Below are 16,511 nucleotides of genomic sequence, written 5' to 3' on the forward strand. Positions count from 1 at the left end.
CTTTCCTATGAGAAAATATGACACAATAGGGTTTCTAAAATAATGAGCTAGTTTGTAACACTAGATGTAAATTGGTTAATTACAATGTGAAATAGCATGTGTGATACATCCTTAAAGTCTGTATTTCATAAAATAGATAGAACGAAAAAATGGCACATCGTATCTTATTTTCAGGCTACGAAGCTGCTTATAGAGTATGTATTTTAAATAGAAAAAGAATCATACCTTTAAATATTCTTCCTTTTTAATTGAATCTGCAGATTTCTACTTTAGGGATCCTTTTTAACACTTGCAGATCTCCTAAGTGCTTGTCATTACCACCATTTCTATATCATCTGGGGGTCTAGGTATTTCAGAAGGCAAGTCTATATACACAGTCTGTTCCTAATTTCTTTTATTAGAAATCTGTATCTGTAGATACAGATAAAAATACATTTTTTACATAACTGTGGATAAAAAAAAAGTATTTTTCTTATTTCTTTATTCAGTTCTGGCTTTTTATTATAAATTAGTTGTTTGGAATTCTTCTTTCAGATAATACAGTAACAAAAGTAATGTAATTCTATGCAACTTGTTATTCTCTATGTTATAGTGTATTTTTTCCATTTTATTTCTTTAAAAAATCCCAGTGTTTTTATATGAGGCTTTTTCTCAACAGGCATACGTTCTTGAAATGTTTAATTGTGATATCACACATGCAGCTCCTGTTCCCAGTGTTGGGATCTTTTTGGTTTAGTGTGTGCTGTGCCATAAATATTGTGCAGGTTTCAAAGGTGATGGAACAAGCTCCTGGTAGACAGCAAGTTTGAATTTCTGAGCTTTCTGTGAAAAATATTGCATCATCACAGATGAGATTAATAAAATGTAAAATGCCTTTGTATTTAAATGCCTTTTATTTAAAAAAGGACAATAATGTTAAAGGTATGAAAACCCTATGGGAATTCCTGCTGAAATTGGTAATCCCTCCCAAACTCCAGAATGGCTGCTGGCCACAGCAGAACTAAGCTTCCTGTTCAGTTCCTGCTCACAATGGTGGGGTTTGGGTTTTTTTTGTTGTTTTTCCTTTGAATACCAATCATGAAATTCATATTGATTTCAGCAGTGTAGATTACTATGGGCTATTAACTGTGGTTTATTGTAGTGAGTACTGTAGATTGCTGCTGTCTGGCAGGAAAGGGTGGAGTGTTTTTCATTGTTGCATACAGCACATTTATTTTGGCCTTGTTCAAAATAAATGCAATTTGATCTTGATACATGTGGCAGTGTGCCTTTGTAGTTTACACCTGTTAACAGTGGATTGCTAAGTCGTCATAGAAGTATGTGTGCAGAGGTAGGTAGAGTATCTGAAGAGGCAGCGGAGAAATTACTGAATTCAACCATACAGCCCAGAGGACTAAAGTACAGTGTTCTCACTTTCCACTGTTTTCACAGCAGTGCAGAACGCTCGGGGTTGGAAGGTGCTGCATGCTCATCTTCACACGTCCAAACCAGCGGCTGTCAGCACTCTCAACACTAGATGGCACACGTTCTAAGCACAGCTTAGCTAGAGCCGTGTGACAGAGAGAAAGTTTGCTAGAACATGAAAATGAGGTGCCACCTAATCCTGCCAGTATGGCAACTTTGAGAAACAAGGAGCTTTTTCAGACAGTTTGTATTAAAGGTTGTCTCTGGTTTATGAGATTATCATAGAGGGACCATAAAGGCTAAAGTCTTCATTCTGCCTCTGTACAATTAAAAAGAAAAAAATTCTATTCCTCTTGGTACTTTTTAGGATGAAACAAATACGTACAAGTTTTCTTTGGAATAGTGCATCAGGCACTTAAAGCTGCTACAATAAATGCCTTTTATAAATGCTATTCCTTCCATCTTGAACTTTATAGAATGCATTTTATTAAACATGCATTACTCTGGATTGTTCAAGAACTGTATTTTCATCATCAGGAGCTAACTTGAGAAACACAAAGCATTAGTTTATTTTTTAACTTAGACAAACATACTTTGAGGAATATATAAGTAGTTATTTATTCTTTGTGCTCAATAGAAGCCTAATAAGTTTTAGAATTTAATAATACAGGATTAGAAAGTAGTGTGTTTACTAGTTCACATTTAATATAACAGCTTTCTTAAAACAGTATTTTGCATGGGAGCATGATAAAAACCTTAATAAGTTTTTAAAAAAATATATTTTTATTCACTGAGATACTCAGCTTGTACTACCAACTCCAAAATTCACAGAAGGTAATACTGTGAAAAAATGTCTTGGACCAAAATATGTTTGGTAGTATTAAAGACAAAAGTGATGAAGTAAATTTAATTTCTGTACTTTAACTTTGAAGCGCATCCAAAAGGGATTGTCTGTGAAGAGAAAACCTTTTTTTGTAAATCTGCCCTGTGCCGCTTGCCTCAAGCAATTGCATGCAACAGCCTGTTCTTTCTGACACCTTTAATACTTTTAAGGATCATTGTCATAAACAGTTTGGAATCCCAGTTGTTTGCCTTTATCAGCTGCTTAGCCTGCTTGGTATTCCTGTGGATCTCCTGCCATCAGTTAGATGTAGTTATTTTGAAGAACTTAAATCTGAGAAAATTTGATGCTTTCATAAGACTTGATCTGAGATTTAAAGTTTAATAACTGCAGTGTAATAGCATCCATGAGATAAGACGTGAATTATACTGTGGCAGTTGTTTGTGTTTTTTCTTATAAATGGTAAATTTTATTTCATTTGTTTATCAACAGCCACAAGCAGCAAGCCATCCTGCCATTTTCAGAATTATGGATGAAATTTTCAAGTAAGTTTTGAAATATAGTGGAAGGTACTTCAAATTATCAGTTTTGAGGTTTTCTTAATGAGAAGGAGCATAATGATAAATAATAATGTCAGGATGTCCTTTCCTTTAGCTATATGCCTTAGTGTCCCCTTCTGTGTAATGTACTGTAAGTAATGAAGAACATTTAAAATCTTGTGAATGTTGCATAAAAGTTATATTGTTGTTATCATTTATACAGTTGACTACACAGTATCTTAGCCATGAAAATTTTTAATTTATTTTGTACTCCAGTAGGCATTTATGGTTGAAATCTGATTTTGAGGTGAAAATTATAAATGCTGAAAAAAGGCTTGGCCCATGCCAGTGTGAAGATTGAATTTAGCTAAAACATTTGCACTTAACAGTGTAGCCTCTTTTACATTATGCTAATAGTCTTCAGGATTGATATCAGATAAGGTCTTAATTGCATTAAACTGTTGATATGTTTGTTAGTAATGAATTTGTTTCTGAATGCATTAGGATTATTATGAAGAAATAGATATTATTTACCACATGAGGGCTTCCAGTTCTTTGTACTTAAGTTTTCGGGGGATTTTTTCTTCACTTCACTTGACATATTATTGCATTGTTTTTTTAAGTAGGTCGGCTGCTGGGGTTATCAGTATTACAGCTTCTGTACAAAAATAGTGTATTTAATGATTGACGCTATGATTCATCAAGTGTTTTCCTTTTTAAGAAAAAAGAGCTCCAAGGTGCATGTGTTTGGGGGCATTTGTGTGTCTGTGTGCATGTTTAGGTTTGTGCAGGCACTAACAGAAGAGGAACTACAGACTGTATAGGCTGTACTGAGAGTGGGGAACCAGTTGGCAGCTACTGCTGTGGCAGTCCTTTCTGTGGCTGTGGTCCAGTGTCTGAGCACAGCTAGTATTTTCTGAATAGTCAAGACAAGTTACTTTCCCAAAGCAAACTGCACTTGAAAATTGATGTGACTTTACAGACCTGTGCTGATGTCATAGACTGGAAGCTGTATATTGTCATGATATACGGAGACAAAATTTGCTCAAGCTTCTTGGCTTATTTAGGGTCATGATATGTAAAATATTTTCTAAAAATAAGATGGACACTGCGTAACACTTTTGCACTCTTTACATTTGGTAGACAGTAGATTGGAAGATATAGTGTTTCTCAGATAATGCAGGAATTTGCCCAGGAGAGTATTGCCTAATAAAATTTCACCCTTGCATTAATGTTACAAATCACATTAGAAATTCATCATGTTTTCCTGTTGCTCAGCCTACACTTCTGCTCCCTTTTTTTGCTTTCCATTATTTCTACTTAGTATGCTTGTTCCTCTACGTTGTTGTTATTAAACCCTTAATATCTTTTAAAAATACTATATTTCAGGTCCTGTTGGTATTGAATGAAGTTGCATGTGTTAGCTGGCTTTTGCAGACTACTTGGTTTCTGCAGCTTTGTGTTCATTTTTGTTGAATTTCTCTGATCTCTCCAACTATGATTGAGTTTTGTGCAGAGGTTAAGATACCATGTCAGATACAGTCATGTGAGATTTTAGAGAGCTGCTGAAAAATAGCTTGTACTTTATTGCTTGGGAACTCTGTTATGTTTCTACACTTGGCAGAAAACTTTTGTTTTGGGGGTTAATATTCTGTTAGAAGCACAGACCTAATGATTGTGTCTCTTTCAGGAATAACTTTGCCTGCTATTACATTCTTTTTATTGAGGTTGATTGTGCTAAATTATTTTAGCTCAGGGATGTTAACTTGTGTTTTTATTTCCCAAGTACAAATTTATTTTGCTCCTGTGTGTAGCTAAATGGAAGTCCACATGCCTACACTGTCTTGAATTTCTATGTGCTACTTCTTGTGTTTGTGTTAGTGATTATATTTGCCTGTAGTTTTGTGAAATTTCTTTGTTACAATAATGTGTTCTTATCTTTAAAATCATTACAGGAAGAATGAAATACTAAAAAATAGTATCTCAGTGGCAGCTTACTTTGAACTTGTTTTCTCCTTATGATCACATGTTTTTCAAATGAGAGAATGAAAATTACTTGTTGCTGCCCATATGTTTTTCTGCTCTGTTTGCTCAAGATTACTTTGTGCCTTATAGAAGGCCAGTTAAAGCATACCTGTTCCTGAACCTTCCGAGTGGACTTTATGATTTCACCACTGGAAGCACACTGGAATGCATTGGTCCCTAATTAAATCTGTAGCAGTTACTGATCTAAGGTAGTCCTTTGGTATACAGTAATATCTGTTTGTGCTGCTGATTAATTGCTTCAAGATCACTAAGGCATCACAATGACTGAATAGCAGCTATATTATTTCAGTTCAGTCTCAGTGTGTAGTTTTTAAAATATGTAACTTTTAAATTTGATCAACAACTTTTTTTTTGTTTCTTTCACTGGCTCCAGTAGGAGTGTGACAATATCCCAGGAGATTGTACTAGGTTGTACTTCATCTCTAATTTGAAGTGGCCTGTGGGATGCAGTCCCACAGAACTCTAAAGTATGCTTAACTGTACGCAAGGGAGTAGTTGCTCTGAATCCAGTAAGACTGTTCAGCTGCTCGATTTGCCTAATGAAGTTGTGGTAGTCTCTTTTTCAATTTTACTTTTTTTTCTCCTATTGATTGGGTAAATCATGTGTGTGAATGTATATTGTATATACTTACTAAATCTAGTTTTTTCTTGGATCTGAGTATGTTTTTTTTAAAGTGAAAATAAAATTTCTAAGCATAATGAGCATAATGAGCTCAAACACAACTTGAATCTAAAGCATACAAAGAATGTACTTCTTAATTTCAATTATCACTGGTGTGACAGGCAGACTATTTATCTCATCTGCCATAATCTAACTTTTCAATGCTTAGGTATGCAGTGCTGGAAACTGATGGATCTCCAGAAGTTATGACCATAATACAGGTGTTTACGCAGCTCTTTCTTCAGGCTCATCAGAATGAAAACAAACAGGTTAGTCAAGATCTATTTCATAGTGTTTCTTTTCAGTGAGAAGATACAAATTTCACAAGAAAATAACAATGCTACCAATAAAAATGCTGACTGAATATACTGAGCTGAATAATACCATCTCTCTACACTTGTATATGCATGCCAAATTTCAGTTGGAATATTTTCACCTGTGAATAGCATTGTAGTGTGAAACCAGTATGTAAGAGCAATTTACCTAGCCTTAAACCTGGAGTAATCCTGCAGCTTAAACTGTGATTTTCACAGGAGCAATTCCCCTGGTGCTGAAGTGTCTGCTTGTATAGTGAACATGATCACGATCATCCATCTTTGATAGAAAGGATGAAAAATGTAGATGCCTTTTTCTTTTGCGGTAGCAGGGTTTCTGATAATAAATGAAACTGTCATAATAGACCTATCCGCATTCCCTCCAAATAATTGTAAGCAGGACACTGAATAGTCAGATTTCTCTGTTCAAAATGTAGAAGACACAGAATACATACTGGTTCAAGTTTCTGGTCTTCAACATTGCCCTCAGTCTAAAGCTTCAAATTTCCCAGCATAGTGTCTCTTCTTCTGCACAGATTTATATATGGGTCTTACTGAACTGAATTAAATAGAATTACTTTTGTATCTATTCATTTAAACAAGAACAGGATAATTTTCTCATTTTTAAATTTCAAAATGATTATATGAAAAAGTATTGTCATTTTGCATCCTTATAATTTTATTTGGTTAGCTCCAGTTTGTGCAATGTATACTTAAGAAAATGTCCAGTTCCTTTGATTTTTGCATCTTTTTGGGGATACAGTAATTTCAGGACTTCTCTGAACTTGTGACGTACTGGCTTTTAATTAGCAGTGTGATCAAAACTGTCTTCTAGCTTCAGGCAGTATGAATTAAGGATGAAACTGCAGCTGTCTTGCTTAAATACAGGCCAGACAGTCTCACCTCTGCCTAGAAAGATCATGGAGCAGATCCTCCTGCAGGCTCTGTTAGGGTCCATGGATAATAAAGAGGTGGTTGGTGGCAACCAACATGGTTTCATGGCAAATCATGCCTCACAAATTTGGTGGCCTTCTACAATGGGGTCACAGCAACAGTGGACAAGGGGAGAGCAACTGACATCATCTACCTGGATTTGTGCAAAACGTTTAACGTTTAACACTGTCCCACATGACATCCTGATCTCTAAATTGGAAAGATGTGGATTGGATGGATAGGCCACATGGTGAATAAGGAATTGGCTGGATGGTTACAGTCAAACAGTTGTGGTCAACACCTCGATGGCCAAATGGAGACCCACAGCAAGGCAGGAGGATAATGATTCTCTATTGCAGTGTGTCAGTTGTAGGAAATGGCTGCCTTTTCTAATAACTTTGTAGACCATTTAGAGAGAACAAGGTTTAGCATAAAAAAAGCTGCAGAGTGTGAAAAAACACTGCTACCAGGTTTAGGAATAATTTTGTTTTCTCCATGTTTTGGGAAACTGAAAAAGGTATAAATGGAACATGGGGTTAAACCTACTTAGAAAAAAAGACCATTTGTGTAGTGATCAAATAAGAAAGGTAAGAAAGGATGTACTGCTGGAATAAACCTTTCCATGTTTTCTACAAGCAGATTTCCTTTGAGTCTGTGATGGTAGTAAAAGCTGATCTAAGGATATTTGGGTCATGCTACATGTAAATGTATATGAGCTTAAAGTTCATAGTTCTATTTGATAAAAATTATTATTTCCTCCGGCATTATTTTCCATTGATAATTTCAGAATTGTCAGTGATTTTTCCCTAGGAATTTTGTTTTAGATTACTGTATAAATAGTTTAAACTGGTGTTCCATTTTTATTTCCTGTTACATATCATGGCAATTATAACCAGCAACTTCCAAATTAATTCTGCCTCTTTTACCTTCTTTTTTACTTTGTGATGGTTTATGCAAGGAATAACTGTCTTAAAATACTGTGTTTGTGTGAAAGGAAGCAATTTTTTTTGCCTTGCATTAGCAGTATACTCAAAACAGGTTTTTACTTGCTTTGCAATACTGTTTTCATGCTGTGGGTCATCTTGGATACTACTAACTGTGTCAAGGGCTACTTTTTCATTGGGATTTTGGTGCAAGGTAATTGGCTACATAAATGCTTTACTATAGGGATTATTAATTTTTAATTAACCTAATTCTACCTGACAAGTAGACTTTTGGAGTCTTACCACACCTGTGATATATAGACTTTCTGAGAATACTGTATATGTTAGTGTGCTTTAATTTAAATTAACTGTTGTTTACAGAATTAAAAAAAAATAGTAGAGAGAGAGAATAAGTCATTAAATTTGTTTACAAGATACATGTATATCCTAAAATAAATTAGTTACTAAATGTGGTCTTCATTGAATTTAGAAATGTATCACGTTTTCTAGAGTCTGTGTTCCCAGTCTATGATTCAAGAGATTATCTATTTACTATATAGTCTCTTATTCCTAAAGAAAGGAGACAGAAGAATTCTAAGATCACTGTTATGGAGACTTGGAGACTGACACGACAGAAAATTAAAAGAAATGGAAGGGACCTCTGGAGGTCATCTTGTACAGCTCCCTACCCAATTGTCCAGGACCATGTCCAGGTGGCTTTTGAGTATCTCCAGGGACTGAGACTACAACCCCTCTGGGCAACCTTAGCCAGTGCTTGGTGACCCTGTAAGCATTTAAAAAAACCACAAAAACACCTGGCCACCACTGAAGAGAGCCTGACTCCATCTTCTTTACACCCTCCCTTCAGGTATTTATATACATTGTTAAGATCCTTCTTGGGCCTTCTCCAGGTTCTCACAGCCTCTCTTCATAGGAGAGACATTCCATTCACTTAATCATCCTTGTGGCCCTTGTTGAATTCTCTCCAATTTGTCCATGTCTCTCTTGTACTAAGGAGCCTAGAATCAGACATAGTAATCCAGGTTTGGCTGCTGGAGTGACAGCTCACGAGTACTAAGAAGAGGGGAAAGATCACCTCCCTCAACATGTGGGCAATTGCAGAATCAGCACATCACAGAATCTCCAAGGCTGAAAAAGACCCTTAAGATCATCCAGTCCAGCCTATGAATAACACCACCACATCAGCCAGACCATGGCACTAAATGCCTCATCCAGCCTTTCCTTGAACACATCCAGGGAAGGTGCCTCCACCACTTGCCCAGGAAGTCCATTCCGATGTCTAATCACCCTCTCTGTGAGGAAGTGCTTCCTAATATCCAATCTAAACCTCCCCTGGAGCAGCTTGAGGCCATGCCCTCTTGTCTTGTTGCTAGTTGCCTGGAAAAAGAGCCCAGCCCCCATCTGACTACAACCTGCCTTCAGGTAGTTGTAGAGAGTGATAAGATTCCCCCTGAGTCTCCTCTTCTCCAGGCTAAACACCCCCAGCTCCCTCAGCCTATCCCTATAAGACTTTCCCTCGTAGTCCCTTCATCAGCCTTGTTGCTCTCCTCTGGACCTGCTCCAGCACCTCAATATCCTTCTTGAACTGAGGGGCCCAGAACTGGACACAGTGCTTGAGGTGAGGCCTCACCAGTGCTGTGTACAGGGGGAGAATTACATCCCTACTCCTGCTGGCCAGACTATTCCTGACACAAGCTAGGATGCCATTGGCCACCTGGGCACACTGCTGGCTCATGTTCAACTGGTTGTCAACCAGAACTCCCAGGTCCCTCTCTGCTGAGCCGCTCTCCAGCCACTCTTCCCCCAGTCTGTAGCACTGCCTGGGGTTATTGTGGCCAAAGAGCAGGACCCTGCACTTGGTCTTGTTGAATTTCATACCATTGGTCTTGGCCCATCGACCCAGCCTGTCCAGGTCCTCCTGCAGCTTCTTCCTACCCTCTGGCAGATCAACACTCCCCCTCAACTTGGTGTCATCTGTGAATTTACTGAGGGTGGACTCAATCCCCACATCCAGGTCATCAGTAAAGATGTTGAATAGGACTGGGCCCAGCACTGATCCCTGGGGGACACCGCTGGTCACTGGACACCAACTGGATGGAGCTCCATTCACCATCACTCTCTGGATCTGGTCATCCAGTGAGTTTTTGACCCAGCGAAGGGCGCACCTGTCCAAGCCAAGGATTGCTTCTCCAGGAGGATGCTATAGGAGAATGTGTCAAAGGCCTTGCTGAAGTTGAGGTAGACCACATCCACAGCCTTCCCCATATCTACTGGGCAGGTCACCCAGTCATAGAAGGAGATGAGATTTGCCAGGAAGGACCTTCCTTTCTTAAACCCATGTTGCCTGGACCTGATCCCCTGGTTGTCCTCTACATGCCACTTGATGGCACTCAGGATGATCTGTTCCATAATCTTACCAGGCACCGAGGTCAGGCTGCCAGGCCTATAGTTTCCCAGATCCTCCTTCCAGCCCTTCTGTGGATGGGGTCACACTGGCCAACCTCCAGTCCTCTGGGACCTCCCCATTCAGCCAGGATCAGTGATAAATGATGGAGAGTGGCTTGGCCAGTTCTTCTGCCGGCTCCCTCAGCACCCTAGGATGAGTCCCACCCCGACCCATGGTCTTGTTGGGATCTAAGTGGCACAGCAGGTCCCTAACTAATTCCTCCTGGATTACAGGAGGGGAATTCTGTTCCCTGTCTAGCAGCTCAGGAGCCCAGTTGTCCTGAGGGTAGGTATTCTTTTTGCTAAAGACTGAGGCAAAGAAGGTGTTAAGTTCCTCAGCCTTTTCCTTGTCCTCTGTTACTAAGTTCTCCCTCTCATCCAATAAGGAATGAAGATTTTCCCTGACCCTCCTTTTGTTATTTATGTATTTATAAAAGCATTTTTTATTATCCTTTGCAGAGATGGCTAGTTTAAGTTCTAGCTGAGGTTTTTCATGTCTAATTATCTTTGCCTAATGGAGCTCAGCATAGCATTCACTGCCTTTGTGGTGAGGGCTCTTCTCCGGCTGACATTCAACTTGCTGTCCACCAGGATCTCTGGGTCATTTTCTGCAAAACTGCTGGTTGGCTCCCAGCATGTACTAGTGCCTGGTGTTGTGTTTTTTTCCCAGGCTGAGGAATTAATATTTTCTTCTTGCTGGATTTCTCCAGCCTGTGAAGGCCTCTCTGATGGCAGCACTGCCCTCCAGCATACCAGCTCCTCCTCCCAGTTAGGTGTCATCAGCGAACTTGCTGAAGGAACTCTTCAGCCGTTCATTCAGATCATTAATGAAGATGTTGAACAGGACTGGACCCAGTATTGGCACCACTGGGTACACCACTATTTAATGGCCTCCAGCTTGACTTCCTTGCCATTCAGCCAGTTTTCAGTCCCACTCAAAGGGAGTTCCTATTGCATTTGCACAGGCATTCTACCCATTAGAGGTGCCTGTAGTACATGTTTACAAAATAAAAAGATAAAAGGGAATGCTCCTGCTAGTCTGGATTACACAAAGAGCAATGTTCACAGTACATAAAAATCACATACAAATCACAGATAAACGAGAGGACAAAAGAGGAAAAGATACAATTTTCTTCAGACTCTGAATCTTTTTTAATGCATGTATTTTAAAATCCATAAATAATTACTTTTTCTAAGCAAGCTTTTTCTAAATATCCCCTTCTTTCCTTATGCAAAATCCTAATATTAAGTGTAGAGTTATTTTTGTTTTCTCTTGCTTCACTCTGTATTGTTAACTTTACCTCAGATGAGATGGTTCAGTGTGGGTTTGTTTTGAAAACTGACCGTAAAACTTTTAAAATAATGATTTTGTATCTTAGCTTACATTTTCACTGAAGGCCTACTTCCCCTGCCATCACCAGCCTCTTGTAACAGCTTTACTCACACGTCCTTTTGGTAAGTTTCTTCATTAAATATTTGCAGCATTAGCCAACCTGTATGGTCTGTATTTGTCTTAAAATATTTTTTTAAAGGATGAAGAAAAAATGCTGCTATTTCCTAAACAGGGTGTGCTGTCTTAACAATGTTCATAATATTCTTCTAATGTATTTCTTGCAGTAACATATAATTCTTATGTAACAATAATACACATGTAACTTTAAATAAAACTGGAAGTGCATAACAAAGAAAGATTGCATAGTTTTGGAGGAATTCAGACAGGTTACTGAGATTGAAAAAATATTATCTATTATATTACAATATTAGAAATTGCCATTATGAACATTTTCACCTGTATATGACAAGAAACAGCCTTACTGTTTGTCTCTGAAGGTTGAATTCTGATGATCTTTTAGATTGCAAACCTAATACTGTTTTTCAGCTTTCCCATTTTTATAGATCAAGAAACTACTGCTCAATATGTAGCTTTTCATTGCAGCTCAGTACAGGATCCTCTGAGAACATTATTCCGCTAATTAATATATAATATTGAGGTACCATTTACACAAGGATACATCAGCCTCATTTGAATATTCATAGCTATACTTCCTTACATGGCTTTGTCCATTAACTCTTCGAAGAAACACAGTTAATAGGTATTGTTGAAAGCTCGGAAAATTGAAAAACAACTTTTAAATTGTGATAATTGAATCAAATTGCAAAATCCTTAATGCTAGCTTTATATTGCTAATTTCACTGTTCTGTTCTGGTCGGACAGACTAGACTTCTAAGAGTTCTATTTTCATCCTCCTTCCGCAGAACTGCCAGCTGCACACTGGTCTCAACACTTGAAAAACATTTCGGACATGCTCAAAGCATTAGTAGAAGATACAAACATCAGGTCAGTAGTATATTTGCTAACTTGTCCTTTGCATATGTTACTTTGTGAAAATTCCTGCCACTTGAGGTCTTTAGTGCCTACATTTCATCATTGTCTCTTTAGAAGGATGATACTGAACTTAGTAGCACTTAGAGACCTGGTCAGTAAGCATCTGAGAAAGCAAACTCTTGTAATTCTTTTATTTTCAGCAAATAGCTAACTGTATAATAGAAAATGTTTACTTGTCTACTCTCAGTTTTCTCACACAAAACCTTAAAAGCTGATTATAAATTGAATAGTTAGAGAGCTTTTCCAACCAGAAAAGCAACTGGTATTGGAAAGATTCTGTTGTGACCAGTACTGTTTTATGAAGGGGATTGTGCTGGCTTTCTGCAGGCTTGTGCAAACATCCAAACTTCTATATTTTTTTCATAAAGATACGACTGCTAGACTGCAGTATCACGTGGCAGCGCAGAGCGGAGAGCGGCAGCGGCACCGGCAGCGGTGAGAGCTGCTCCTTTAATTACTGAGGATTAGAGAAGGGGCCGGGCTTCCCGGAGACGGCGAAGCCGGTGCAGAGCTAGGAGACCCGAGTCTGAGCGGGAATCCTGAGAGGAACAGGAAGGCTGACGTGCAGGGGTGTGGCTGAGAACGGCGGCAGGTTTAACAGCGGCCATCTCGGCAGCTCCCTCAGAGCGCGCGGCAGCGCAGAGCGGAGAGCGGCAGCGGCAGGAGCAGGGAGTGGCGCGAGGGCAGGCAGGAAGCAGAGAACACCGGTAGCTTTCTCTAGCATGGTGACAACACGCCCTAAAACCGTATTGAAAAAGGATATGGGAACTCAGACGGAGGTTCTGAGCAGGCACGCAGCTGTGCAGGTCTCTGGCTGCAGCGAGTGCCTGAGCCTGGCACTGGTACCAGAGGGAGCCAGTGGCACCGCGTGTGTGCGGTGTGAGCAAATCAATGATCTCCTCAGGCAGGTGGTTAGACTGACAGAGGAGGTTGAAAGACTTAGAATCATCAGAGAATGTGAGAGCGAAATAGATTGGTGGAGCCAAACCCTGAGGCAAGGGCAGAAGGAAGAGGTGCTAGAAGAAGTGACGGATCCCCTCCCCTCCTGTCCTCAGACAGAAGGAGAGAACGTTAGGGACATGGAGGAATGGAGGGAGGTCCGTCCTCGGAGAGGCAAGAAAAAACCCTCCCAACCCCCTCCACCCTCCGAATTGCCCTTGAAGAATAGGTATGAAGCCTTGGTACTTCAGGGACAGGAAAATGAAGCTGGAGTGACAGATTTGTCTAGTGAACCACCTAGGATTTGTCGCTCAGCTCCACGAATTAGGACTTCTTCAACTAAAAAGGAAAGGAGGGTAATTGTGGTGGGAGACTCCCTTCTGAGGGGAACTGAAGGGCCCATCTGTCAAGCAGACCCATTCCACAGGGAGGTCTGCTGCCTCCCTGGGGCTCGCATTAGAGATGTTAAAAGGAAACTCTCTAGTATGGTAAATCCATCTGATTACTACCCACTGCTGATTTTTCAGGTTGGTAGTGACAAAATTATTACAAGAAATGTAAGGGCAATGAAGAGACTTCAAGGCCCTGGGACGGCTAGTTAGGGGGTCTGGAGCACAAGTCGTGTTTGCCTCCATACCTCCTGCAAGAATGGGTGGAGAGATAAACAGGAAGAGTTTACTTATCAATGAATGGCTACGAGACTGGTGCCAAAGGCAGGGCTTTGGTTTTTTTGATCATGGGCTGCTCTATGAGACACCTGGCCTGATGGTGGCAGGTGGGATGCACCTGTCCCAGAGGGGGAAAAGGCTTTTGGGGCAGGACTTAGCAGGCCTCATTGAGAGAGCTTTAAACTAGATGTGAAGGGGGAAGGGGAGAAAACTGGGTCTGTTAGGGACAAGCCCAAGATAAACATACCAGGGCCTGAAGGGGGGTGGTCTAAGGAGGATTTGGTCCCACCAGTGTGCTCTGCTTGCTTCCTGAAATGCCTGTACACCAATGCACGCAGCATGGGCAATAAACAGGAAGAGTTAGAGGTCTGTGTGCCGTCTAAGGGTTATGATCTGGTAGCAATAACAGAGACATGGTGGGACAGCTCACACGACTGGAATGTGGCCATGGATGGCTGTGTGCTTTTTAGGAAAGATCGGTTGGTGAAGCGAGGTGGTGGAGTTGCTCTTTATGTGAGAGAGCAGCTAGAATGTATTGAGTTTTGTGCAGGGGCTGATGAGGGACAAGTTGAAAGTCTGTGGGTAAGAATTAAAGGGCAGGGTGGTATGGGTGATGCAGTTGTGGGGGTCTACTGCAGACCTCCTGATCAAGATGAGGAAGTTGATGAGGCTTTCTACAGGCAGCTGAAAGCAGCCTCACAACTACAGTCCTTGGTCCTCATGGGAGATTTTAACTACCCCGATATCTGCTGGAAGACTTACACAGCCAGCCTTTTACAGTCTAGGAGGTTCCTCCAGTGCATTGATGACAACTTCTTAATGCAAATGGTGGACAAGCCGACTAGAAGAGGAGCGCTACTGGATCTTGTGCTCACCAACAAGGAGGGCCTTGTTGAAGCAGTGGTGGTCAATGGCAGCCTTGGCTGCAGTGACCACGAGATGGTGGAGTTCAGGATCCTGTGTGGGAGGAACAGAATACCCAGCAGGACCAGAACCCTGGACTTCCACAGAGCAAACTTCGGCCTCCTCAATCAATTGTTAAGGGAAGTCCCATGGGACAGAGTGCTAGAAGGTAAAGGGGCTCAAGATAGCTGGTCAACATTCAAGGACCACTTCTTGCAAGCACAGGATCAGTGTGTCCCAATGGGTAGAAAATCTAGTAAGGGAGCTAGGAGACCAGCGTGGTTAAAAAAGGAACTGCTGGGCAAACTCAAATGGAAAAGGAAAATCCATGAAAGGAGGGGCTGGTTACTTGGGAGGAATATAGGACTGTTCTCAGAAAATGCAGAGAGGCAACTAGGAAAGCTAAGGCCTCCTTGGAACTTAACCTTGCAAGTTGGGTTAAGGACAATAGAAAGGGCTTTTTCAAATACATAGCCAACAAAACTAATACCAGAGGCAATATAGGCCCACTGCTGAATGAGGTGGGGGCCCTGGTGACAGAGGATATAAAGAAGGCAGAGGTGCTGAATGCCTTCTTTGCCTCTGTCTTTACTCCTGCAGGCTTTCCCCATGAGCCCCAGTTTCATATAGCCCCAGTAGAAGTCAAGATAAAGGAGGAGTTTGCCCAGGTAGATGAGGATTGGGTTAGGGATCAGTTGCGTAATCTGGACATCCATAAATCGATGGGTCCAGATGAAATGCATCCAAGGGTGCTGAGGGAGCTGGCAGAGGTCATTGCTAGTCCACTCTCCATCATCTTCGGTAAGTCATGGGTAACAGGAGAGGTGCCTGAGGACTGGAGGATAGCAAATGTCACTCCAGTTTACAAGAAGGGCAAGAAGGAGGACCCGGGTAACTATAGACCGGTCAGCCTCACCTCCATCCCTGGAAAGGTGATGGAACAACTTGTCCTTGGCACTATCTCTAGACATATCAAGGAGATGGGGGTCATCAAGAGCAGTCAACATGGTTTTACCAAGGGCAAGTCATGTTTGACTAACCTCATAGCCTTCTATGAGGAAATTACTAGGTGGATAGATGATGGTAGAGCGGTGGATGTGGTCTATCTTGATTTCAGTAAAGCATTTGACACCGTCTCCCACAGCATCCTTGTAGATAAGTTGATCAAGTATGGGTTTGATGATCAGGCAGTGAGGTGGATCAAGAACTGGTTGCAAGGAAGAAGTCAGAGACTTGTAGTCAATGGGGCAGAATCTAGTTGGAGGCCTGTGACTATTGGAGTCCCTCAGGGGTCGGTACTGGGACCAGTGTTGTTCAACATCTTCATCAACGACCTGGATGAGGGTACAGAATGTACCCTCAGCAAGTTTGCTGATGACACCAAGCTGGGAGGAGTGGCTGACACACCAGAAGGCTGTGCTGCCATTCAGAGAGACCTAGACAGGCTGGAGACTTGGGCGGGGAAAAACCTGATGAAGTTTAACAAGG

General features: G+C 40.9%; 1 protein-coding gene across 1 annotated transcript in view; it reads left to right on the plus strand.

Moving 5' to 3' along the window:
* Positions 1–16,511, plus strand: part of FANCC (FA complementation group C) — a 69,182-nt gene that overhangs the window by 45,878 nt on the left and 6,793 nt on the right. Inside the window, exons 8-11 of the mRNA XM_051642958.1 lie at positions 2,738–2,790; positions 5,661–5,760; positions 11,507–11,582; positions 12,384–12,465. Coding sequence (XP_051498918.1) covers positions 2,738–2,790; positions 5,661–5,760; positions 11,507–11,582; positions 12,384–12,465 — 311 coding nt within the window. The remainder of the gene's footprint in view (positions 1–2,737; positions 2,791–5,660; positions 5,761–11,506; positions 11,583–12,383; positions 12,466–16,511) is intronic.

The sequence above is a fragment of the Apus apus genome, chromosome Z (genome assembly GCF_020740795.1).
Source record: "Apus apus isolate bApuApu2 chromosome Z, bApuApu2.pri.cur, whole genome shotgun sequence".
Classification (NCBI taxonomy): Eukaryota; Metazoa; Chordata; class Aves; order Apodiformes; family Apodidae; genus Apus; species Apus apus.